The sequence below is a fragment of the Nuphar pumila genome, chromosome 6 (assembly GCF_984573655.1).
Source record: "Nuphar pumila chromosome 6, dmNupPumi1.hap1.1, whole genome shotgun sequence".
Taxonomy (NCBI): domain Eukaryota; kingdom Viridiplantae; phylum Streptophyta; class Magnoliopsida; order Nymphaeales; family Nymphaeaceae; genus Nuphar; species Nuphar pumila.
The window spans coordinates 88319371-88346513 of record NC_143254.1 but is presented as its reverse complement, the minus strand read 5'-3'; the positions used below and the strand labels follow the sequence as shown (position 1 = coordinate 88346513).

The window sequence follows — 27143 nt, the reverse complement described above, 5'->3', positions numbered from 1 at the left end:
ATCCCTGTTTTCAACCAAAAGTTACCAGATCCAGATCTCCACTTGAGGATCTCATCCTTCTGCCGGCAACACTAGTTACCTTCATATTTTTTAGGCCTAAGTTTGAAAGTTAGTAAAATTATTCTCCTTGTTCAGTGTGTCTTTTGGTTCTCTACAGACACCAATCTCGTTTTCCAGAAAAAGAAAACATCGAGGAAAATTCTCAGAATATTTTTTAAAATTCATTTTTCTAAGGAAAAATTAAGAAAAGTATCTGTATACCTAAAATATAAAACTTATAAAATAGTAAAATATATACAAGTGTAACTATAAATAATATAACAGCGACATTTGTGACTATGATTCTCCACATAAACAGAGTATAAAGTCAGAAACCTTTGCATCAGGTCCCCATTTTATTCTGCCCCGCGTACAAAAGATAGATGATTAAGCAAAAAACATATTAGATGCATCAACCCCGTGTGAACACTCAGAACATGAGAGAATTGAACTATTCCCTTTTTTTCCCACATACGGGTCACGGAAAAGGTTCAATCTCAACCGAATCCAGGATCCAAAAGATTACTGAAATAATGGCTTGACTAATCTATCCCAAATAGAACAGTTGGACCCAACTGCCACTATGATGCTCTGACCCCACATATCACATGTTTCAGGCTCCATGCCTAAACATGCAATCACAAATGACCGAATTGGTTGAATTAAACTAGAGCACAAGGTTAGAGATTCCGCCATTATATACACAAGAAGATACCTTTAAACCAGTGAGACGACTATCGGTCTGCCTCAACCAAAATTCAGCAAACCAAAGAGAAAAGGATAAAAAAGTTTCACTCCAACTATTGCAGATGTACAACATTACCCTTCCAAGAATTTGCAACCTGACCTGATCGATTACGATGGGAATAGTTATCTCTTGAATAAATAGAAGATAGATGAGGCAGGTTCATTTCTTTGTAGTTGAATCACGAGGGAGTTGCAAACCCATGAGTCCAAGTAAATTGGATGCTGGCCCAGGAAGCCCTTGCTGTGATGAGAAGGAATTAAGAAGGCTTTGTACAAGGTTCACATCCATGTCAACCGGGGTAAAATCAGCATCTTCTTCCTCAGAAGTGGTTGGCAAACCCTATAGACAGATTAAAAAAAAACTTGAGCGCAAAGGAATATAGAGATACCACAAATATGTCTCATGTCAACCAAGAAATGCATTTACACATGAAAACGCTGAGCAAATAAATGAAGCACAGTAATAGAACATCCAAATAACTAGCTTGGCAAAGCCACAGATATGAGGAAACAGCTACATAATGATCGCCTGAATTTCTATATCACTAGGGAAAATCTCTGAGCAAAATATACGAGGCAGTAGAAAAAAGGTTGCTCGACCTGTTGTTCATCATATATCAAGCTAATATGCAGGAGGACAAGTAGAATTGAAGCTTAGATGTAAAAGATTAAAGTAAGCTGGAGGCTCATTCAGCAACATGGTTCAAAACCTCAATGAGCACACATGAAAATTTGCAGAAACAACATTTTTTTATAGGAAAGCTAGGGTTAGGCAGACCCCACCAGTTATACAACGATACCATTGGGATTCAAACTTGCAACGTCCCAACACAATGTGGCATGCACTAGATGCTCCTACCAGACAAGCGGAGCCCCCATTGCCTTTTAGCTAGGAAGGACTTGTTAATCATTCTGACACTTATCAGTTCCATATTAGCAAAAAGAACAATTGCTTCTGTAATTAAAAGTCAGCTATTAAAACATGAGGATCTCAGAAGGCAGTATCGGAAATGGGAGCCCAGGTAGTTACATCCTCGAGTGCCCAACCAAATTCAAATCTGGCCACCCGAGCACAAAGTGATGCCCTTCAGATGGCAGTTACAAAGCTCAAGCCTACTCTGGCTTAATGTCTAAAAAGACATTGCGCAAGCAGACATTTGCTGGAACATATCAAGATAGAGTTGGTGTTCCTACATGCATAGGGTGGGGAAATGAAAATCACCAAAGGTACTCAAAGAAGGTTTTCAGCAAATAAAACTACTGAGCATGCTTTACAAGGAAAACAAATAAAGAATAATTCACGAGGAAGAATTGGAAAAACTACAAGGAAAAAGGTTTTGATTTCTATAAAAAAGAAAGCTTCTGATGTCATGAGAAGTGATGGAAAGGCAGGCTCATTGCGGTATTCATTTATTGGCAGATGATTGGAAAAGGAAATATAAACTATGGGGTAGACCATGGTCTTAGGTGCCTTTCATTATTGCCAAAAAGTTTGACATCTTTTTTGAATTTTTCTGTCAAAATTAATATGGAAACAGAATTATCCACACTATCCAAGTATAGTTATTTTCTGAATGAATCAAATTAACAACAATCTACAAAAGAAATAACTACATGAAACCCAGATCGGCAGAGAAATATGACATGAAAATGGGTTATATTAGAGGAGATTTTACCATCTCAGTAACGTTCGTTGAGGAAGGCTGATCGTTTGCACGAATAAAACTTTTTCTTATAGTAGTAGCTTTAAGCTGGTCGTTTAATGCATCTGAATACGACTGAATAAAAGAATCACTGGATTCCATGTGTTCAGATGGTTCTGAGTCACTGAATTCATCACCAGACTCATCTGCATGAAGAAATAGATCTCTCCAGTTAATTGAATTGCTGAAGAAAAATGCTTTGCATGCACAATGTGACATAAAAGCATACAGGGTTTAGAATTCAACAATCCCAGAGTTCCTCATTACAGTTATGACGTACATGAATCAAGAGCAGTATCTCTCTCTCTAGGAACATAAAGTCTTATTTAGCGAGAGCTTCTTTTGCTGTGTTTCCATTGCCCTTATTGCCAATTTTTTAAAAAAGAAATGCAAAAAAGTGATAATGAGGTCAGACCAGTGAATATAAAAAAAAAAACTCAAGCTAACTACACGGATCATGCTGACAAAACAATCAAGGTGATATTGGTAACATATACAAATCTTTGAAAAGTTCCCTGTAGAATATGGCATTATTGAAATCCCTTTCTGCTGTTCCTGTTCAATGGCAAATGCAAAGAACTCATATGACTTGGCCTGATAATTTGTAATTGGACTAGAAGATGCAGTCATTACTATCGCTCCACTTCTGTTGATTTTCAACTTATGAGCTGTTTAGAACCTACAAGATTTTGCCTTTATCTCAATGCACTGCACTAGTTAAATACATACCTGCTCTTCCATCTTACTAGACCAATCACTCAATATGAAAATTTAATTACGTTAACTGATGACACAATCCAAAGTTTAAGTTTCTGAGGCCCATTAATATGCTATATCGAAACTGAGAAAGTCTAAAGATGTGAAATACCCATCTCACAGGCATTCCAAGCAATGACAAAAACAAAACAAAACAATGTAGAACATAAAAATGTAATGAGTCTAATGACATTAAAAAATAGACATATACAAGCATTCAAGACATCCACCCCAAAGATATTAATAGGACAATCCAAACAACCAAAACATTAAGAGTGCATTTGGATGCTTTGGAAGAGAATTATCATGGAAAGGTGAATTCTCAATCTAGAGAATTATCAAGAAAGAGAATTCTCAATCTAGAGATTTCTAACGTTTGGATAATTTGAACGCACTCATTCCTTTTCTTTGAGGAATTCATATTATTTTATTATTTTATCATTGAATTGATGTGAGAGCTTTTATTCTTTTGGAATAAGGTAGCCAAAAAAAGAAAGTAAAATAGCGGGAATGTAAATGGATCATAATCAGCTAATTTGGATCTATATATTATTAAATTTGATTTGATCCAATCTAATTAGATTTTAATTAACAGTCAAAAGAAAAAGATATATATCACTGTCACCGATATTATGAAAATATCGTGATATTATCGGCTATCTCAAGGTAGCCAATAATATCGGGAATATATCATGATATTTTCAAAATATCGTGATAATATTGCGATATTTTTTGAAATTTTTTTAAGTTTGCATTTCCTATTTTTTTGTTTCTTTTATATTTTAAAACCTTTAAAACATGTTTTTTATACTTTTGAAATAAAATTAATGCAAAACTTAATGTTTTCTTAGCTTTTTTGTTGTTATTTATATATTTTTTATTTTTTAAACTCTCAAGATTTTCCCGAGATATTCTCAAGATTTATCAACTTTTAAAAATCTCTTCAAGAAATTACCTTTAACGATACATGTGACTATGATATATATATATATATATATATATATATATATATATATATATATATATATATATATAGGAAATAGAAACCTACAAAATGGGCAAGGTGCTAAATGAAACATGCTAATGGATTTATGGTGTTTTTTCAAATTCTGACCAAACAGATGTGATGTATATACTTGTTTTTATAGGAATCACTTCTTGGAGCATTTGATTATGATGAATGGATAGGTTTTTATAAGGCTTCAAAAATCAATGGCCTACAATTTTCATAATTTTTTTATGCTCCAAATACCATTATATATATATATATAACAATTGCTAAGGTCGACTTGACCATCCGAATGAGCTGGAAATCATATGTGCGGGTCGTATTGACCCAATCCGACCTCATGGATGGATTAATCATGGTACAAATGCTAGGATCCAGCTTTTGGATCATGTGTTTTCAATGAAAAAACATGATTTTATGAACTGAAAAAGTATTGCACATTGTACGCCCTTGATTTTTCAAGGCTCATAAAATTGTGCCTACACGTCGTAATAGGACGATCTAAGAGCCCACCTCCACTAACCTAAACATATAGATCACATTTGTAAGGTTAGTTTTATGAAAACAACAAAAAGAAAAAAAATGAAAAAGAAAACTCATTTGTAGGTAATGTCAACATGAGCAAATGTTAACCATATATATATACATATATATATATATATATATACTGGCAGCTGCCTACCACTTTCTGGCTAACTGGCAATGGACGGGCACCATTCATCGGGAGCGCACATTGTTACGTAAAAAGGGCCTTTAGCGAGCGCATCGCTAAAAGCTCTTTTACAGGGTGTGCATTGAGCATCCATCATGTGCACGATAGACGCCAACAACACATCCACTAATGGTAGGCCAGCTGGGTGGCAGGTACCACCCACTATACATACACACACATGGTGTAGGGGCGAAAATGGATTGGGTCTATTCTGAAAATGAATTGGATTCTATGAATGGATCCTAAACACAAGATTCAAATGTACATTCTAGATCAAATTCAGATCACTTACTCAGATTACTTTTGGATTCAAATTGGATCCAAATCTTATTTTTATGGGATCTATATTTGGTTTCAAATCAAATCTGATCCATTTGCATGTTTATATGTAAAAAGCTTATTTTATCATTTCTACAGATTCATATTAATATTTTTTTATCTCATTGGATACCATTCAAATCCATGTTTGAATCTGACTTTATGGTATACATTTAAGAGTGGGTGTAAACGGATCAGAAATGGTCGGATATCCGATCCGAGTATAACATATTCTTTGGATATGGATCCTATAAATAAAATCCAAATATGGATTTGGATTTGGATTGGATTCAGATCTCTTCAATCAGATCACTTTTGGATTCGGATCAGCATTCTAAGTCTGATCTGGAGTTCACCCGAATCAAAATATGACCTTAATGCAATTTTTACATGTAAATAACTTGTTTTGTTAACTTTTTTTCTGGATCTAGTATTACTACATGTATTTTGAATTTGGATTCAACCCAGCCTCATATCTGATTCGGATCCAGATTCGAATTCGGATCTACTGTTTGAATTTCGTATTCGGATTCTAATTCAGATCTGGAAGGATCCGGATCAAATCCGACCTGTTTGCACCCCATTTTAGAGTTGGATTTGGATCTTGTAATGAAACAAAGTAGTGCACAAGAGGTTGCCACTTAGAGGCTTACAAGATTACAATAAGTGCACACAAACACAAGGTCTCTTATGGACCGATACAATCAACACAAAATCCTCTTGTGGGCTAAGCAAAAAACAAATAAAATAACAAGATTTTCTATCTAAAATGCTTAAGAAAAGCATTATACAAGAAGATGATTAACCCCCCCTTTATATAAGACAAGCGAGGGCTCAAAGAGCCATTGGGAGCACTCCCAGAGGCTCTTAGAGCTAAGGGCAATAATGCCCTTAGCTAGAATCAAAATGACAAAAATAAAGAAAAATAATATATAAAAGGTCTAAAGTGCCCTTAATGGGCACATCTTATTGTTAAGATTACTATATCTTTTTTATATGTATATAATATATTATATATATACATGCATATATATATATATATGTATATATATATATATACATTGTAAATTCAACTAAAATTGACTTTACACCTAAGTCACACGGACTCGGCTAAAAGGTCAATGCACCCGCATCAACACGCCCCGACATGGGTGTGGCTTCAAGACACGAGGCAGACATGGGGCGAACAAGGTCAACTAAATGTCGAACTCGGTCAACGCACCGGGGCCGAGTCCATCCACATTTTGGACTCAATCAACTTTGACCAAGTCTATTTTTGTCCATTTCTGAAAATTAATTTGGACTCGGGTCGGGTCCAGATCCAGACCCGATCCAGATCCAAGACAGTATCAAGGTCCTCTCCCAAATTCTTTTTAAAGAAGTGAGAGTTAGGGAAATCTCCCATCCGAGCTCTGGCAGGCCACCGGTGACCCTCTGCCACTGCCCCTCGACCCTCCCTTTTCTGTCCCGTTTCTCGGCCACCCGACGCAGGCAACCCCCGACACTCCTTTCTACCCTCCGCTCGTCGTATTTCGACAGCCGATGCCAACACCCCCCGTGCGCCATCTCCCAACGCCGGCGACACCCCTTTTTCCGGCCACCTCTCAGGGGCCTGCCGACCCTCCTTATTGCAGGACAGGCAGGGGCTCGACCCCCCCTTTCCTGCACCCTTTGCTCGCAGAGGAGGGGCTCAGCCCCTCCCTGCACCTCTTATTCTGCAAAGGAGGGGCTCGACCCCTCCTCGTGTTAGTTTGCTCTAACATGCGAGGCGGGGCCCGGCCTGTCTGATCCTCCCGTTCAGGCTGGCAGGGATGAAGCCCCTGCCTCCTTGAACCTATTCGGCAAGGGGCTTCGTCTCTCCTTGCTGCTCGTTTGCCCAGCATGGCAGGGGCGATGCCCCGACCATACATGGGTCTTCGATAGAGGGCATCGCCCCTGCCAATTGGGGGTTTTCAGCAAAGGCGATGCCCCTGAGCACCCTTAGGTAGGCAGGGGCCTCGCCCCTGCCTCTTCTCCCTATCACAGGCAGGGCAAGGCCCTGCCTCTCATCTGGTAGGGGCTTCGCCCATGCCGCTCAGATTTTCCAGCATTGGCATGAGTGGCGCCCCTACAAGGCGCTTTCTCTCCTGCAGCGCAGGCAGGGGCAAAGGGCCCCAACCCCTTCCTACTTTTTCGATTTTTCCTTTTTGCATACTAATGTGTTGCAGTTTTTCAGCAGGGGGCGACTATTATTTTCTGTCAGGCACACAATGAGAGGGGTGGAGCTCCTGCTACTATTTTTTTGAATTGTTTATTAACTTTATTTACATATTTTGGTGTGTACTGCATATGATTTTGTATTTAGTTTTCAGTTTCACTTTTCTTTTTAATTTTCAGATATAATGGCGAGTTCTAGTGGCAGTGTAATACATTTGGTTCAAGTTCTAACTCTGAATTAGAAGTTTCTAAACCACTTTAGAGGCTTCTGACAAAAGGGATAAAAGCTAGTGCTGGTGGTGGGAATGTACAACTTCTTTGTAATCTATGTAAGAATGTTTTCACGGGTTCTTATACGCGTGTGAAAACACATCTTTTGCATATTCGTGATCTAGGAATTAGGTCATGTTCTAGGGTTGACAAAGACTTGTTAAAGCAATTAAAGAAAAAACAAGAGGAAGCTGAAAAGAAGAAAATTGCAGAGATGAGAAGCGATTCGATTAATCTACCTTTTGCTATTGCTAGTGATGAACAAGAAGAGCTTTTTAAGAAAAGAAAGATGAAAGGAAATAAAACAATACAAGGGTCATTCAAAAACATGACAAGAGCAGAAATTGATAAAAAAAGATTGGTCGATTCTTTTACTCAAGCTCAATTCCTTTTAATGTAGCTAGAAGTCCATACTGGAAAGATATGATTACATCTTTGGCTAATTGTAATTTGAGTGGTTACATGCTATGTCACATTGGTGCGGGTGCGAGGATGCGGCACTTCCAAAAAACCCGGGTGCGGGGGTGTGGCTGGGGAAAAAATGTAAAAAAAATAAAATATATATATATATATATATATATATATATATATATAATTTTGAAGTTTTAACAATTAACATTGTCATAATATGATTCATCATGCATGCAGTATATCAACCTAAATATCAAATTATCAATCAAATAAGTAAAGCAATTAGATAAATCGACCTAAATATCAATCAAATAAGTAAAGTATAAAAGAACTAAACATACCAAAGTATATCCTGATGAAGTAATGGATGTTAATAATTTTCTTCATCATCATCAAATGCATCATTAGAAAGAATACTGGGCTCAGCTAAATCCATGTTTGTTATGTTGAAATCATGTTCTCCCTCGAAGTCACACTCTTCTGGGTTTACATCCCAAAATTTGGATGTTCCTTGTCTGCATTATAAACCCAATTTGAAAATGATAAATACAATACAAGTATATTTAAATGAAAACTAAGAAATAATCAAATAACTAAGAGAGCAAATTAGTACATGTATTCATCATTGCTTGAATGAACATATACTGGGCTCCCTCGAAGTCACACGCTTGCTGGTGAGTTTGTTTCTCTTCATGTTGTGGATTTGAGAATATGTGCTTCAATTTCTTTCACAACAAGATGAACTAGCAGGCCGCAATAGCAATCTTAATGCAAGACGTTGGAGAAGAGGTGTTTCTGATCCAAATGTTGACCACCATGTGATAGGATCTATATTATCTTCTTCTCTCGCGAATAATGTCGGTCCATAAAATCTTGAAGATAAAAATTTTTCAAACTCTTGTGTGACTTGATGTAGAAGATATGCTTCTGGAAAAAGTCTTGTCATACACATATTTATGTCTTGATAGCTCTGGGTCTAAATTTGGAGGGACACAACCAATACCACCAGCCCGCCACTTATTTGCATAATATTTTGGATTAAGAGAATGTGTCATGCAATGCAAAGGAGTGTTGCTCTTATCACATTTTCTGACTATAATTGAATGAATATGATTAAAAAAATCTGAATCATCAAATGCAGGATTTTTTTCTTCATGCTTGAAAATTATAGCTTGTATTTTTTCAATCATATTATCCCACATTTCATAAACTCTGTGAAGCATGGGCTCATCCTTATCAACTTCTCTTAACATTTCCCAAATAGGTTGCGTAAATTGAATGAAGTATACCACTCTGTCCCAAAACTCATCATCAAGAATGAATTTTTTAATTTCTTGAGCCTTGATATCATCATCAACACGATATAATGTCCAATTTTCATCAGTCACCATGTTAATCAAAGCATTTTTCACTCTTTTAATCATCTTCATCATCACAATGATGGACACAAAACGTGTTTCAGCGACCTTCAACAATTTCAAATCAGAATGCCTATTAAATATAACATTAGCACGATGGTGGTTAACAACAAAATTCCTAATGCTTTTGACATTTCTTTCTAAATCTTCAATCCATGAACATAAAGCATATTCTTGTGAATTTTCTTCTTCTTTGGGGTTGCAGATGCTCTTTAGGGCTAGATTTAAGTTGTGTGCTACACAGGGAGTTCAAAAAATATGAGGGTACTCACTCTCCAAACTCAACGCTGCACTTTTACAAACTGGAGCGTTGTCTGTAATGATTTGTACCACTTTCTGATCACCTACTTCTTTTATCACTTCTATAAACAATCCCTTCAAATACTCTGCATTTTTATATTCCCCAGATGCATCAACGGCTTTCAAGAATATTGGGCCACTAAGCGAACAAGCAATGAAATTGATTAATGGACGCCTTTGAATATTTGTCCATCCATCAGACACAATAGAAACTCCATTTTGCTCCCATGAATATTTTTTAATCTCTAACAACCTCTCCACATTTGCCCTCTCTTCTGCAAGAAGTGTGATTCGTATTTTTTCTGAACTTGGAGGCACATAACCACTCAAATTACAATTTGCCAAGGATGTTACTAAATCCTTCCAATAAGGATTTCTAGTTGCATTAAATGAGAGTGAACCAGAATAAAAATACCTCTCAACTTTTCTATCCAATTCTTCTCTTCCACATGTATTGAATGTTGCTTGTATCGTTCCTCTACCTCCTACATTGACTTTTCTTTTTTTTTCAGCATCTTCTTGGTGGCTTGCAAATGGCACACTGACTGCAGAAGAATCGGCCATTGCCTTTCTCTTCTCATATTCTTCTTGTATTTTCTTGTATTGTCTTCGCATTGCCTTATCAACTTTTCTGCAAGCTGAAATGCCATGTGCTGGTATCTTCAACAAATGAGCCTTCACTCTTATGTAAGACCCAACAAAATCTCTTTCGCAGATCTTGCATCGAAATCTCTTGTTTCCACCACCTCCTTCTCCAGTTTTTGCAAGTTTATCTGCATGTACCCATAGTGGCTCCACATCATCAATCCCACTGCAACTATCAGCAAAACTAGCAGCAGAACTCACATGTTGGGATGAGGATGACGCAAGTCCTTTCCCTTTATCCGTCATTTTTATCATGAAAACACAAAAAAAAATACATTAAAATTTTCAAATCAATTATACTCGACCCCCTCCCCATGTCGAAAACACAGGGAGAAGGGGGGGGGGGGGCTCAACCCCTCCCCTGCCAACCCAATAAGAGAGCGAGAGCGAGGGGGGCCCGCCCCCTCCCCTGCCAAAAACAGAGGGAGCAGGGGGGGAGGGGGGGGGGGCTCGACCCCTCCCCTAAAATCAAAGGGAGTAGGGTGGGGGGCTCGGCCCCTCCCCTGCCAAAAACAAGGAGGGGCTCAGCCCCTGAAAAAGGTACAGGATCCGACCCGATCCATGTCACCGTCCATGTATGTAAACCATGTTTTTAGTTATCGGGTCTGGATATACCAGACCCGACCCATATTGTAATGTAACATTAAATACATGTTTAGGTCACGATTTCTTTTACAGAAATCGTGACAAGCCGCAGTCGATATCTTTCCTTCTCTCCCTCTCTCTTTCTCTTCTCTTTCTCAATACAGGAACAAAAGTGAAAAACTTACATGGTATCAGAGCAGAGATCCAGCCAAGGGTTGAAGTGGATTCCAAAGGTGCGGCAAATCAAGGTTTGAGGTCTATTCCTTCCTTCATTTCCTTCAGTTTTTTTTTTCACGATTCCTTCATTCTCTTCAGTTTTTTTTCGATTTCAATATCCATCTTCCACGATTTCAATCTCCACCTTCTTTTTTTTTTTACCACGATTCCTTTACCGTTTTCCATTTTTTTCCCCAAATCTTCCTTTAGTGGATTCACATCTCACGTGAATCCCTAATCTGCCCATTTTTCAAATCTTCTCTTAGTGGATTCACATCTCACGTGAATTCCTAATCTGTTCACGTAGGATTCACGTCACGTGAATCCCTATTTTGTTCACGCAGGATTCACGTGAACGTTGTTCATCCAAGGTCGTGATTTTCACGTGAATCTACTTCACGTGCATATTCTTTCTTATTCAGATCTCTTCTCCTGCATAACCCCAGTTGACATATAATCTCGGATTCCAAAAAAAAAAATATTCTTTTACTGTCCAGCCTGCTGTGCGACAGTTCATCTCTTTGCTCTCTTTTGACTTTTCTCGTATCATTTGAGTTACGAGTGGTGAGAACACAGTTTTTCTTCTGACAGTTCTGACAGCTCCTGGTCGTTTATCTTTGAGTTACTCAGCGCAAAAAAAAAAAAAAAAGAGGAAGAAGGCGATCAACAAACCTCTCTGACTGCAGACTGAGCACTCTGTGAATACTCAAAAAAAAAAGGAGGTTTTCTTTCTTATTACAACTCCTTTTTCATGGATCTTCATTCCCTTTCATCCAATCTTTCCTCAAGTTTTCTCACTCAACTCGTTTCTGAAAAGTTAACTACCTCAAACTTCTTGATTTGGAAGAGACAAATCATTCCTTTTATAAGGAGTCAAGGTCTCTTAGGTCACCTTGATGGAACCACTTCCGTCCCACTCGAATTTGTTACGAGAGAAGAAAAAGACGACAAAGGAGTAAGTTCAATTGTGTATGTCAAGAATGTTGAGTACCTCAACTGGGAAAGGAAAGACCAATCAGTGGTTGCATACATAACTTCCACCTTGTCTCAAGAGGTCCTTGTTGCCATTCCCGACAATTGTACTGCTCTACAACTTTGGGAAAAATTGGTTTAAACATATTCACAAGTTTCGCAGGCGAGAATGGTTTTTCTCAAGAGGGAATTCCAGATGTTGAGAAAAGATTCCATGACCATCATGGAATATCTGAACAAGATGAAGACTATCACAGACCAACTTGCAGTTATAGGATGCGCGGTGAGTGACAGCGATATGGTACAACAGACTCTGAGTGAATTGGGATCCGACTACAACATGATCGTCACTTCCCTATTGTGTCTTCCTGCCCTTCTTACCTTTGATGAGTTGCGAGCAAAATTAATTCAGTATGAGATGACTCTGAAAGGGTTCTCTGAGGAATCTCACGTTCACACAAATTCTCAGGAAGTTTTTGCCACAGGGGTAACTTATGGTAGAGGACGCGGACGAGGAGGACAAGGGCGAAGTGGACACGGAATGTTGACCTGTGCGCATGAGCTAACATATTTGGAGTAGGAACATATCAAGGCGAATTGTTGGCATAATCCAGAGAATAAAGGAAAGGGTCCACAGACAGAAAACAAAAGGAAGTTCTCAAGCAGTGGAGAGATTAAAGATTTGCTGATATCTGCCTTGTCAGAGTTGAAATTGAAGCAGAGCGATGAAGGCACCTGGTTTGTCGACTCAGGGGCAGCGACTCATGTAACAGGTGATGCAGATAAGATTTTTAATCCCATTCCTTATTTTGGAAAAAGTAAGATTGTCACTGGAGATGGATCCCACCACCCTGTTTCTCATGTTGGAAAAACTGCCATTCCCATGTCAAATTCCACTCTTACTCTTTCTGACGTTCTTCATGCTCCTGACATTAAGAAAAATATTGTCTCTGTTTCCAAACTTATTGATGATAATAATGCTTCAGTTGAATTCACTCCCTTCTCTGTGCAGGTCAAGGACCTTCGCACGAGGGAAACATTCGCTGAAGGAAAGAGACGAGGCAATATGTATGTCTTTGAAGAAGCTCCTTGCCATGAAGTCCGCCCTGTCCACCTGAGTTCAGAGTCTTCATTAGAGTCGTGTTCATCCTCTTCTGCTAATGTTTTTAGTATTTCTGAATGTAATAAGCCATTTTTATGGCATAGTCGATAAGGACATTGTGGGGGTCATTTCATTGAGAAACTTGTATCTAATAATCTCATTCCAAAAGAAAGTCTAAATAGGGATGAGAACAGTCACAAATGTTCCAGTTGTCTTTCCTGCAAGAGTCATGTATTGCCTTTTCATTCCATTAATAAGAGAGCTTCAAAACCTTTTGAGATAATCTGTTCTGATGTATGGGGACCCGCCCCAGTTGCCTCTGGATCTGGGAGCAAATACTATCTAATCTTTGTTGATAGCTATACTCGATACACTTGGATATATTTCATAAAAAATAAGTCGGAAGTCTTCTCTTTGTTTCAAAATTTTCTTTCCCTTGTCAAAAATCAATTCTCTAAGTCCATTCAATTTTTCCAATGTGATGGAGGTGGGGAATTCTCATCCCGTGATTTTATCTCTTTTCTTCAAAGTAACGGAATAGGAAGAAGGGTGTCTTGTCCTCACACCCCTCAACAAAATGGAATTGTTGAACGAAAACACAGGCATATTGTTGAAAGTGCCATGAGTATGCTTCATGACAGCAATCTTCCCATCAACTTATGGACAGAAGCTTTCCATTCTGCCGTGCATGTGATAAACAGACTGCCTATGGTTATTCTGGAAAATAAGTCTCCTTATCACCGTCTTTTTGGAACTTATCCTAGTTATTATGATCTGCGTGTTTTTGGATGTGTTTGCTATGTGCATATCGATCAGTCCTTGAGAAACAAGTTTCAAGACAAAGCCCAAAAGTGCAGATTTGTGGGATATGCAGATGACTACAAAGGATATAGGTGTTATGATCCCACCAACAAACGTATCAGAACCTCAAGAAATGTTGTCTTTGATGAACAAAATTTTGATCACAGAGCTGACACAACAAATATGCCACCTGAAATTTACTATCCTTGGCTAAGCTCAAAACTTTTTGCTGGCTCCAATGAAACATGTTCCTCAGATTGCGTGCAACAAGAAGAAGAGGTCTTTGAAAACACTGGGACGTCGGGGTCACAGAATGTCGAGGAGGTACCGGGCAGATACAAAGGCATTGTCTATTCCAGACAGAAATCGGCAACATCAAGCCTTTTAGATCATGTCTCAGTCGCCAATCCTACTCCTTCTAATACCCTCGCAGACAGAAAATCAAATCGCATACGGCATCCTATTGACAGGTGGGTTAGTTCTAACTACTTCTCCTTGGATTTTCAACTGTTTTTAATTGCCATAAATAAGGATGAAGAGCCCATCATGTATTATCAGGCAACAACTTCTATGAAATGGGTAGAAGTCATGAATGATGAAATGCAAGCCTTGCATGAATGTGGAACATGGGAAGTTGTTCCCAGACCACCTGACAAAAATGTTGTCGGATGCAAATGGGTCTACAAAATCAAGTACAAGCCAGATGGAACCATTGAACGATATAAAGCAAGGCTTGTAGCAAAAGGATTCACTCAAGAAGCAGGGCAAGACTATGATGAGACCTTTAGTCCGGTTGTAAGAATGGGAACGATTCGAATTATCATTTCCCTGACTGTTGAACATGGATGGAAGTTGAGTCAGCTTGATGTAAAAAATGCATTCTTACATGGGGATTTGAAGGAGGAGGTATACATGGAACACCCCCCTGGATATCAAGAACAAAATTGTAAAACCCATGTATGCAGGTTAAAAAGAGCCATCTACGGCCTGAAGCAAGCATCTCGCTCTTGGTTTGATAGCTTCTCATCAGAGATTCAGAAACATGGATTTTCACGTTCCATACTGGACCACTCATTATTTATTTTTAAAAGTCAGTCTGTGACTACTCTATTATTAATTTATGTTGATGATATTATCATCACAGGAAACTCTGCTGACCACATCCAAAAAATAAAAGACTTATTAGGTCAAAGGTTCAAAATGAAAGACCTTGGAGTTCTACGCTATTTCCTTGGTGTAGAAGTTGACAACCAGGCTCATGGATTGACACTCACTCAACACAAGTACACCGTAGATGTTCTCAGCAAGGCAGGCATGAAAGACTGCAAACCTCTAGGAACTCCGAGTGTACTTCATCAAAAACTTAGCGCTCATGATGGAGATCTGTATGATGACCCCACCAGGTATCACAGCATAATAGGAATGTTACAATACCTCACATTCACTAGACCTGATATTGTCTATTCAGTCAATCAAGTGTCTCAATTTATGCATGCGCCACGTACTGGACATATGGAAGCGGTCAAAAGGATCATTAGATATCTGAAAGGGACTATTGGGGATGGATTCATATATTTACCACAGTCCCATGGCCAAAACAAGCACGAAATTATTGTATATTGTGATGCAGACTGGGCAGGAGATCCCGACGAAAGAAGATCCACATCAGGATATTGTGTCTTCATTGGAAGAAATTTAGTCTCTTGGAGCAGCAGAAAACAAAAAGCTATAGCTAGATCCAGCACTGAGGCTGAATATAGATCCATGGCTGCTGCCACTGCCGAAGTCACATGGATCAGGCATCTTCTAACTGAAGTAGGAGAAAAGATCTCCCACACTACCTTGCTCTGTGACAATCAAAGTGCTATCAATATGTCATTCAATCCAGTATATCACAGTCGTGCCAAACACATTGAGATCGACCAACACTTTGTGAGGCAGAAGGTTGAAGAAAAAGAGATTGAACCTGAGTTTGTCAGTACTGAAAGACAGGTTGCAGACATATTTACCAAAGGGTTAACCAAGGATCGCTTTTGGATGCTTAAAAGCAAGTTGTTCATGGTCCAAAACCATGATCAACTTGAGGGAGGGTGAAAAAGGTGCAGGATCCGACCCGATCCATGTCACCGTCCATGTATGTAAACCATGTTTTTAGTTATCGGGTCTGGATATACCAGACCCGACCCATATTGTAATGTAACATTAAATACATGTTTAGGTCACGATTTCTTTTACAGAAATCGTGACAAGCCGCAGTCGATATCTTTCCTTCTCTCCCTCTCTCTTTCTCTTCTCTTTCTCAATACAGGAACAAAAGTGAAAAACTTACAGCCCCTTCCCTACAAAAAACAGAGGGAGCAGGGGGTGCTCAGCCCCTCCCCTGTCGACCCAACAAGAGAGCGAGAGGGGGGGCTCGGCCCCTCCCCTGTCGAAAACAGAAGGAGCAGGAGGGGGGGGGGGGGTCAGCCCCTCCCCTGTCGACCCAAAAAGAGAACCAGTGGGGGGAGGGGCTCAGCCCCTCCCCTGCCGACCCAAAAAGAGAGCCAGAGGGGGGAGGGGCTCGACCCCTCCCTTGTCGACCCAAAAAGAGAGCCAGAGGGGGGAGGGGCTTGGCCCCTCCCCTGCCGACCCAAAAAGAGAGCAAAAGGGGGGGGGGGGCTCGGCCCCTCCTGTGCCGAAAACAGAGGGAGCAGGGGGGGCTTGGCCCCTTCCCTGTCAACCCAACAAGAGAGCGAGAAGGGAAGGAGGTGCTCGGCCCCTCCCCTGCCGACCCAAGAAGAGAGTGAGAGAGAGTACATACCTACGAAAGGAGAGGAGGAGCATGGGACGTGGAGCTGGGGAATCTCCATTGGTTCCAATCTTATCCTCTTGTGATGCATCTACGATTGCCACCCTTTTCTCATCCTTTCCTTTGAATTTAGGGAAATAGGGTTTAATGTGTCCTGGTTCTCCACAATTATGTCACAATTTTCTTCCTCTCATCATCACTATGTTGCCTCCCATAGTTGGTTTTGGTGAAACGAGGAGGCTTATAAGCATAAGTATTGGCACCAGATCTTGAGATGGCCAATACATTGTCTTTGACTTCTTTAGGTTCGAACATAGTTTTTAATCTAGTCTCTTCCACACATACTTCGGTCAAGACCTCGTGTAAAGGTGGAACCTTCTTACGGTGGATGATCGTAACCCGTACTTGTTCATATTCAGATCCTAGGCCCTTCATGAATTGAAAAAAAATGCTCTTAAAGGATTTAATTTTTCCTTAGAAAAGTATCATTGGGTGCGTCCCAAATAGGCTCCATTTTAGCCATTTAGTCCCATAACCTCTTGAGAGTATCGCAATACTCTCTAACACTCTTATCACCTTGCTTACAATTGTAGATGCGATCACGTAGGTCACACTTGTGTGTGGCATCTCTTTGTGTATAAGTTTGCATGATAAAGATTCATGTTTCATCGGCTCTTTCAAACTCCAAAATATTAAGAGAAGGTTCCTCACACATGCTCCCCATAAAGAGGGAGAGGAGAGCACTTTTGCATAGCCTACTTCCTATTCCTTGTAGGCTTTCTTATAGTCTAAGAGAGATTTTTCTCACTCCCTTTAAGGATTTCTTCTTTAGTCACACCATCTTCTTCCACAATGGTTTTGGTGGGAGTAGGTTGAGGTTCTGGCATAAAACCATCTACAAATTGCCACAACTCCTTTCCCACTAGAATCTTCTTTACTGCAATGATCCACATATTGTAGTTGGTCCCATCAAATTTGATAGGAACAATGGTCACAACTTGTCGGCTATAGAAGTAAAGAAGAGGGAAAGAGAAGGAGAAAAAGATGAAGGTTGGTGATACGCTTCCCAAAGCAACAAACCAACGCTTCCCCAAACTCACGAACCGACACGCAATCTTCAAATACACAAATTACAATTCAAGAGCTCTAAGTCTCTGATACCATGTAATGAAACAAAATAGTGCACAAGAGGTTGTCACTTAAGGGCTTAGATTACAATAAGTTCACACAAACACAAGATCTCTTATGGGCCAATACAATCAACATAAAAGCCTTTTATGGGCTAAGCAAAACACAAATAAAATAACAAGATTTTATATATAAAATGCTTAAGAAAAGCATTATACAAGAAGGGGATTAACCCCCTTTATATAGACAAGAGAGGGCTCAAAGAGCCATTGGGAGCACTCCCAATGGCTCTTAAGGACAATAATGCCCTTAGCTAGAATAAAAAAGACACAAATAAGGAAAAAAGAAAAGAAAATAATAAAAGGTCTAAAGTGCCCTTAATGGGCACAACCTATTACATAAAATAAAATGACAAAAATACCTTTAATGGGTATTATCTGTTACAATAATATAAATTATATATACATATTTATATGTATATATATGTACATACACATTGTATAGGTATATATAGCTATATATGTATACACCTATGTATACAACTTTAACAAATCTAACATGATAGACCCATATCCTACCCCTTTACCTCTTAAGAGAGAGAGAGAGGGGTGGTGGAGGAAGAGAGGAGGCAGAGGAGAAGAGAAGAGATGGAAGTGGAGGAAGAGGGGTGGATAAGGTGGAGTAAGACGAGAAGAGGAGGAAGAGGTGAAGAATGGGAGGTGGAGGAGGCGGTAGAGGTGGAGAAAGGGGGAAAAGGAGGAGGAGGAGGAGGAGGAGAGAGGAGAGATAAAGGGAGGAAGAGGGAGGGTGGGAGAATGAGAGAAGAAGGAGCCATCCCGATGGATCGAGAATTAGAGTTCCCACCTAAGGAAGTGGGAATTCTAGAATTTTAGAATTCCTTTTCTTAAAACAATAATGGCATCCAAACAAGAGAAACCTGTCTTTTGAGAAATGTGAATTCTCATTCCTAAGAATTCACATGAATCCAAACACAACCTAAAAGGTAATGCATAGCATACAAATATCAACATATGTCCTTAGCCAAAACACAACGATTTGACACACCCACGACAAGAGCATTCATAAACAATCAAATGACAAAAGGTTATATAATGCAGGGATCCGGTACACCCGACACAAATGCATTCATAAACTACCAAACAACCAAAAATTAACGAAATAATGCATTAAAAGTTATGAATCCAGGATTCTCTTGATATTCAAATCAAATATACCATCAAATTGCACCATAAAACCAACTGAAAAGTTGAAAACCCATAAAATTGTGCTTCCTTTTCCAGCTCCCCAGTCCTTGAAATAACCAGTCTGAACTGGAATAAGGCAATGAATCCCTGCAGTTCTCTGTTCCAAATGTACACGCACAAACACACACACATGTTGAAATAACACAAAATTCACAAAATATTTTGAAATAAATGAAAGCTACAGAAAACATTACTCAGAAGAAACAACATGACACTTAGAAGCAGAATAAAACGAAAACAAACATGTAAAGACCTCATACCAAAGTCCATATCTGAAGATGAACATTCTTCTTCTAAACCTGCTGTAGATGAAGTGCCTTCTTGGGGATTATTTCTTACGATGGATTCCATTTCTTTGATAAGGAGATCCACATTGAGTTTTACATCATCGGATTCCCTTTAATTAACAATCAGAGAAAATCAAATTAAAGGCATGCTCAAGAAGCTAAGCCTACAATTTAGTTGAAGAATGTGCATGTGCACCTGGAGTGAGTCGGCTGGAGAATGTCACCGGTTAGACGATGAAAACTTATTAACAGTAGGCAATAGTTCCTTACCAAGGAAATAAACATGAAATAACCAATAAACACAACAAAAATATTCGACTAATCAACCACAGGTTGACGGACCAACAGACAGACTACAAGTGAGTAAACTAAGAGAACTTATTAATAATGACCTGTAAGAAGTGTTCAAGAATTTAGTGGAAGTTGGCTTAGCATCCTAGCACGAGCCAAAACATCACTTATAAAACAAAGAGATGGGGAGTGAGGGGTGTTGTGGGGGTGGGGGGGGGGGGGGGGGGGGGGGGGGGGAATAGCAATAAGTTTTAAATTTAAAAGAAAAAAAGACAGGAAAATAAAAAACAGCAATGAGATGGTAATAATCAGAACTTCAAGAACCAACATGCACCAATTTGATAATTTAACAAAGAAATGTTGACAATGAACATGAACATATGTTAGATGAATGCAAAAACTAACATTTCAGGCAAGAAAAAAAAACAAAGAACAAAGATTAGTTAATCAAACCTGTTTTCAGGAACCTCAGCTCCCTTATAGCTGGAAACCTTGTTGACAAATGTCTTCATTGTTTTCACTATATCACCAAGATCAGCATTCTCTGACTGCATGTTTGAATCAACAAATTTTCCTTTTTGTTCTTTTGAGCTGTGTCGCTTCTGACGCTCTAACTCATACATATCCAGCTCCTTCTGTCTCTCCAGCATGGCAGAGTTCAACTCTTCCTCCCCATTGTATAGCCAAGAATCATCATCAGAGGGAGGACAATCAAGGCCTTCAAAGTCGTTAACAGAATGTGGCCATGAGAGAATCTCATCAATCTGCTTGACTGGAGCCTGAATCACTGCACTGCAATGCAACAAATGTAAATAAAAAAATAGCATATAGCATTCATCTTTTATTTTTTATGCATTAAGCATATCCATACCATAAAAGCACTATGTATGATGCCGTATTTAAATTGTCTTAAAACATTTTGATATGTGACATAGTCAAGGGCCTAAGGCTGTCTCTGAATTGAGAAGAATGGGGATTCCTTGATATTCCGCAATCCAGAACTCAGGTGATGGTTGATGTGAGCAGAAAATCATGCTTTCTCAGGAAATCTAACTATTCTTTATAGATGGTTATTAGAATCCATTTTATGAGAAAATCCATCGATCCTCCACATTTTGCAGAGATAATCACTATGTGGCAAACTTGTCAGATTTGCATCCACAACACATTCATAGAGGCCACCAAAAAAATTAATGGTAAATTATTGAGTCTAGTAAGGGAGTGCACTTGGCAAGTCAAAGGCACTACGGTACATAACAAAACATCCAAAGCAGCTGCTATTTGAGTCAAACAACAAAATTTTAACACCGATCAATCTTGTTCCCCTGAGTCAGAGCTAGGTGGCATGCAACACTAATTCTAACCATGCTTTATTGGATTCTCTATTTTCAGTCACGACATGTAACATAAATACTTCGTCCTGAGTTGTTTATGACAAGCAAGTCCTCAACACTAAACTGCATGACCACAACCCAGATACTCCATGTGTATATTTATTTGCAACTGAAAGCTTTTACTACAAAAAATATTTATTAGATCTTAGGTCTAACATACCCATGCATGTCGGCATACTGAAGATATACACAAAGGCTTTGTTTTTAAATATATGAATAAGGTCACCTTATATATTTTCGGTGTACATACGCAAGATGGAAGATCAAATCCCTTAAGATAGTGAAGCTCCTAACAATCAAATTTTGTATGCAAGCCAGAATAAGGTCACTAGTGTTCTGAATATTTAGTGACGATCTGGACATTTAGTAGTTTCGCAAGTAGAAAAAGGCAAATTGTTATCAGTTACATTATCCTATACTCACATATCATCTCAAAGGGATGCAAGCATGACTATCGAATATGACAGAAGAACCAGAGAAAAACGCTGTAAACCAACCAGAATGTGTATATTTGGCCCTTATGTTTAAATGTAGTGGTCTTATCATGTATTTGGCATAAAACATCAACAACAGATGAGAACAAGATGACTCGACCACCAGAGTGAACAAGAGCGGAAAAGCCTCAAGAAACAATAATTAACAACAAGAAACACGATATCAGTGCGCACCTTGTCTTTGAAAACAAGTCGGTGTTTCGGTAGTAATCGAGGGCTTCATCCATAAGCCGGCGATACTCTTTTGATCCAGGAAGAAGACCCCTAAAGTATCCCTTGCTATTCAAGCTATTAAAAAACGCTCCCCACGCGCTTCCTCGCACCAAATCTTCAATCCCATTGATAGAATGCGCAGAAAGGCCTCGCACCGCTCTCCGGCTATCTCCAGACGACAATTCAAACTGCCTCCTCTGCTGATACATCATCTCAAAACCACAAGCTATCTTCATACCCAATTCTGCTTCCCGGAAACCCTGCATCTCCGACAACGGGCGCATGGGATAACACTTAGGCGCTTGGAACACCTGCTGCACCAGCTGCGCATACATTGCCCGTGACATCCTTATTGAGACGTCCACAATCTCACCCCCACTCAGGAACCTTTCCATTCGCGACGCAAACTTCATTGAATCGATGTCCCGATCATAGAACCCCTCAACGGCCAAGGAGATCATCTGATGCTCATGCTTCAGAACTTGAGCTACCGCCAGAGGCAACCGGCAACGCACCCTGTGCATGCTCTCTCGCGCTCTCTCCGGGTACACGTCGATCCGGCGCTCGAGCGCAGCTTGTACAGCATCCGGGGCCCTAGTTTCAGAACTAGACGACGATGAAGAGAGAAAACTGAGTGAATCATTGATCGTCGGGTTCCGAAGCCTATGATCGGGGATCAGATGGAGCTTTCCTTGACGGATGAATACCCGATTCGAGCTATTCTCTGGATTAATCCATCGAGGAAGCGAAAATGCAGCTTCGATGAGGAGGAATTCCCCGTCAGTGTCCCAGACTCGGATCGAAACCCTAGGGTTCATCCTACTGATCTCGTACATCAGGAAGACGATGAACCACTCGTCCTCCAGGTTATCTCCGTACCTGACCTTCCCGTGGAGGTGCGGTGGCGCCAGACCGCCGCCGGCTTCGGAATCGCCGTCTCTAGGGTTTTCAGATACGTAGATGCAGGGTTTGCTAGGGTTTGGGAGAGAGATGGAGAGATTGAAGGGCTCGTGCTGCCAAATGTAATCCTTCGAGTAGGGAGAGATCAAGTCGATGATGCCTACATGGAGCTCCTTCAACGAGACCGAGATCGCCTCCTGATCGGCCAGATTCTGAGACGGCTGGTCAGGGAAAATGGCGTAGAAGACGGTGTCTTCGGGGAGCCTGGACCTCACCGACGACGAGAGCAGAGGATTCTCGCCGGAAATTGAATTTCCGGCCATTCTTCCTCTTGTTCTCTTCTGCTTCTTCCGGAGAGAGAGAGTTCTCCCGCGAATTCGTGAGATATGGAGGGAAATGGGTGACTTCGTAGTTTGGGCGCTCCAGCACGATAATACCATACGCTTTCTTTTGATTTTTTTTTTTTGTCAAGCCTCTCCAAGGCTAGATGAGCCGTCCATCTCAAGGATGGACGGACACGGTAGTAGGATGAAAATTTTTGAAATATCATTTTGGGCTGAAAAGGATGCTACCAAAAAACAGAATTGAGTTGTTTTGAAGTTTCATGAAAAGCATGCAAGAATCACGTTAGAGTTCCAACTTCCCTGAAGGTGTCGGGTTTTTTTTTTGAAGATTTTATCATATCTGCTTAGAATTGGTTTTGGGGTCAATTATATGTGAAGTATTATTGCATTATGCACTTGTTTAAGAAGAATCCAATCTTAGGACTGATCTTGATTGAGTTCACAAGCTTCCATCCAAAGCCTTGTTAGAATTACCAAGTTCTTGATCTAGATCACTTTGGTTTGGAGAATTGGTTAAAGTTTCTGTTGTGGTTATTGTTTTCTTCTGCTGTTGGGTATCTTTTGGAGTGAGTAGAAGTGTTGGGAATTGAATTTTGGTGCTGAGATCTTGTTTGGAAATGTTGACACCAAAATCCTGATCTTGGGAAGGGAGCTAACTTGTTCAGGCCAACTCCAAACCAAACCCAGAAAATTGGTCAACTTCAAAAATTTATAAATTCAGAATTCCTTGGAGTCTAACTTGAAATCTACAGTGAAGATTCCCACATGTGTCAACTTCATACCCACAAAATTTCAGTTTTTTTTTTTACACCTGTACATAGAGAGAAATTTTTTGAAGTACATGTTTTTCTCTAACTGTACTAGGTGGAACCTAACCAATTCTGACATGTCCCCATTGAGCACTTTCAAAACCCTACTTGGACCTAGCCAATTGATCCATGACAAGAATTCCCCCTACATGTTACCTTGACACCCTCCAAATTTTAGAATTGTATGACACTTGTATTGTGGAATATGATTTTTTAGGTGCACTCAGTGGCTGAGCCACATTGAGGTCAGGGTGCGCACGTGCCCACCCTGACCCAAAAACTCCCTAATGAGAGGGGTTGAGGGCCCACCCTGACTCAATGAAAGAAGGATCACACCCTGATCTTTTATGTGCCTCTCTCTCTCTCTCTCTCACCCAAAAATCTTTCCAATGAAGGGGTTTGATAGGGCTGGTAAATGAGCCGACCTTGGACTGTTCAAGCTTGGCTCATTAAGGCTACACCCATGCCCTTTGTGAGCCAATCATGAGCTAGCTCATCTTCTAAAAAAAATGTTTTTTAAAGCTTGATAATATATAAAATATATGTATAATACATATAAATATATGTTTAATCCATGTACAAAACGTATATAATATGCATTTTATACATACAATATATTAGACCTGTACGAGCCAAGCCAATCAAGCTGGTCAAGTTGTTGCTCGGCTCATTTACCTAAATGAGCTAGCTAATAGCTTGGCTCACTAAGCTCAATTTCTGTGTTGAGCCGAGCCGAGCCAAATGGCAAGCTGTTCATCTCGTTTCCCAGCCCTAGAGTTTGTGCCCACCCTAGTTCAGATTCCTAGCTCCGCCACTAGGTGCAGCTCATTTTTACTCCCATGTAATTATCTGAACCTGTCATACGCCCATACCTGTTTCACTTGAATACCAGCTTACCCTAGACTTAACCAATTAGCCTAAAATTTGAATTGTGACCTCTCACATCACCCTATACCAAGACCAAACCCAGCTTTGACCTGACCTTAACCTATACAGAACCCAATTAGCCTCTAGAATCTCCAGCACAGCAAAGAGCAGAAATTGTTTGACTATGTGAAGATTTCTAGAAGATGGCAGCCATGAAGAGTGATGAGTTTGATAGTGTTTTTTACTCAATTGACCCAAAATAGTTTTGTATGATGGTTATGATAAGTGTGAGTAAGCGGAATCCTCCATAGACTGAGGTAAATGAGAAAATTGAAAAAGTCTATATTGAGATCGAGAAGCGGCTAGCTAAAGAGACACACCTTGTGACCATTATCAGCCTAAGGAAACTCAATAAGACATTGGAAAACATACATTGGTTATTAATCGGCCTCTTAGACTTGGGATATAAAGAATTTATATTGCTGCTCTATGATGATAGGCTTTGCTTGAAGGAAGATTTGGTGCATTATCATGCAAGTTGTTCAGTAAAAGAAGCTACAATAACAGATGCTAAACAAAAGAGTACTCATGAACAAGATGTAGATCAGTTAATGAACATGTACATGAGTCTTTTACAACACCACAAAGTGAAGATTCTGCAAATGAGAAGTACCTATTGCAGTGGATGATGAAAGTGGGATAACAAACAATAATCAGGAAGAAACCTTAGCAAAGAAGGATGAGGTTCAATGTTGTGTAGACACAAATGGTGTTAAAGAAAAACAATCACAAGACTGGAAGAATGGCAAACTTGCGAAAGTTCAACCTATGCAGACCAATGGATGGATGGATGTGTAGCTCACTGCTTGTCCATCAGTTAATGACAATGTTGAGCATGAGTTAGAACTGCGAGCTTCTGAATATTCAGCTGCACTTATATCGGCACGACTGATGCAAACTCATGTTGCCTTGCAGTTGGACAACAACGATGTGCACCAAGAGCAGCATGGAGTTGCTAGTTTTGCGTCGAGTAGAATTCCAAATGAATGAGAGACACGAAGGCCCTACAATAACAACATAGACCATTCGTGCAAAATGAATGATGTAGTTCAAATGCTTGTGTTTGATCATGGAGGAACTGGTCCACTTCAATGGCGATGAGCTTCAATTCACTAATACTTGAGTTAATTGGAGGATGGGCATTCAGTTGTTTCAAAGCCCTTCAAGTACTAGAACCTTCCAAAATCAGCTGTGTTGCTGAGACAGGGAAGTGACAAGAGTATAGGCAATGGAAAATACCTTGGGAGCAGCAATAATGATTCAGATCTCATTTCATCGTCTTGTGGACATATTGGAAAGGAAAGTGCAAAGGCTATGAACGACACTCACGGGAAGGAAGAAAACTTTGGGACCCGGGGGATCAAAAGACAACCAACACCATTATGATTTACAAAACTACTCTTTGTACACTTGTCTTGAGGACAAGGCAAATTTTCAAGGGAGATGGATTGATACAAGCATACTTGGGCCATGCCTGTTTAATAGAGTTTTCTATAGAGGGGGTCGGCTGCATGGAACTTGTATGTATTTTTGAGAATAGTTGTGGGCATGGGATAGTAGTTTTTATATCGTGGATGTGTATTTAGTTAAGCCTTAAGCTATATAAAGCCTAGTTGGAGCTCATTTGTATTCATTCTATCTTGGTGAATCAATTTGAACGCAAATTCTCTTGAATTGTCTGGTGAAGGCCTCCCTTCCTCAAAAGAGGGATCCCTCGGCTCTAGAGTCTAGGAAACCCCCCCTAACTCCAAAGATTCTCCCATAACCATTCCTTAACAATCCCCAAAACCATCTAATCATCCCTCAACCTAAACCAACCAACTCCCACACTCTCTCCTATCCAATTTCCCTCTTTCCCCTCTAGCTGACTAGCCATTTGCCTTCCTAATTCCCACAACTTTCTTAACCTAATTTCCCTAACACCACCATTACCACCACCTTACAAGGGTGCTGGTATCAGGAATCTCAAGGGTTTCATCAATTGGAAGCCAGCCAATGTGCCGTCAGGGGATATGCAGGTTTTCCCTTTGATTATCCCAAAAAAAAACTATGCATTGAAGTCTTACAATCAACATCCATTAGGAAATGATCTCCGTTGCTTAA

The 27143-nt window shown here is 39.8% G+C and overlaps 1 protein-coding gene across 1 annotated transcript; it reads right to left on the bottom strand.

The window, feature by feature from the left end:
• Positions 1-564: 564 nt before the first annotated feature.
• On the bottom strand, positions 565-23376 carry LOC149835068 (protein ecdysoneless homolog). The gene is made up of 5 exons (XM_090011671.1): positions 22022-23376; positions 20413-20751; positions 19642-19778; positions 2463-2635; positions 565-1126 (listed from the first exon to the last, which is right to left on the bottom strand). The coding sequence occupies exons 1-5, from the start codon at positions 23281-23283 to the stop codon at positions 947-949; spliced, it is 2091 nt and encodes a 696-aa protein (XP_089867797.1). The 5' UTR covers positions 23284-23376; the 3' UTR covers positions 565-946.
• Positions 23377-27143: the final 3767 nt, after the last annotated feature.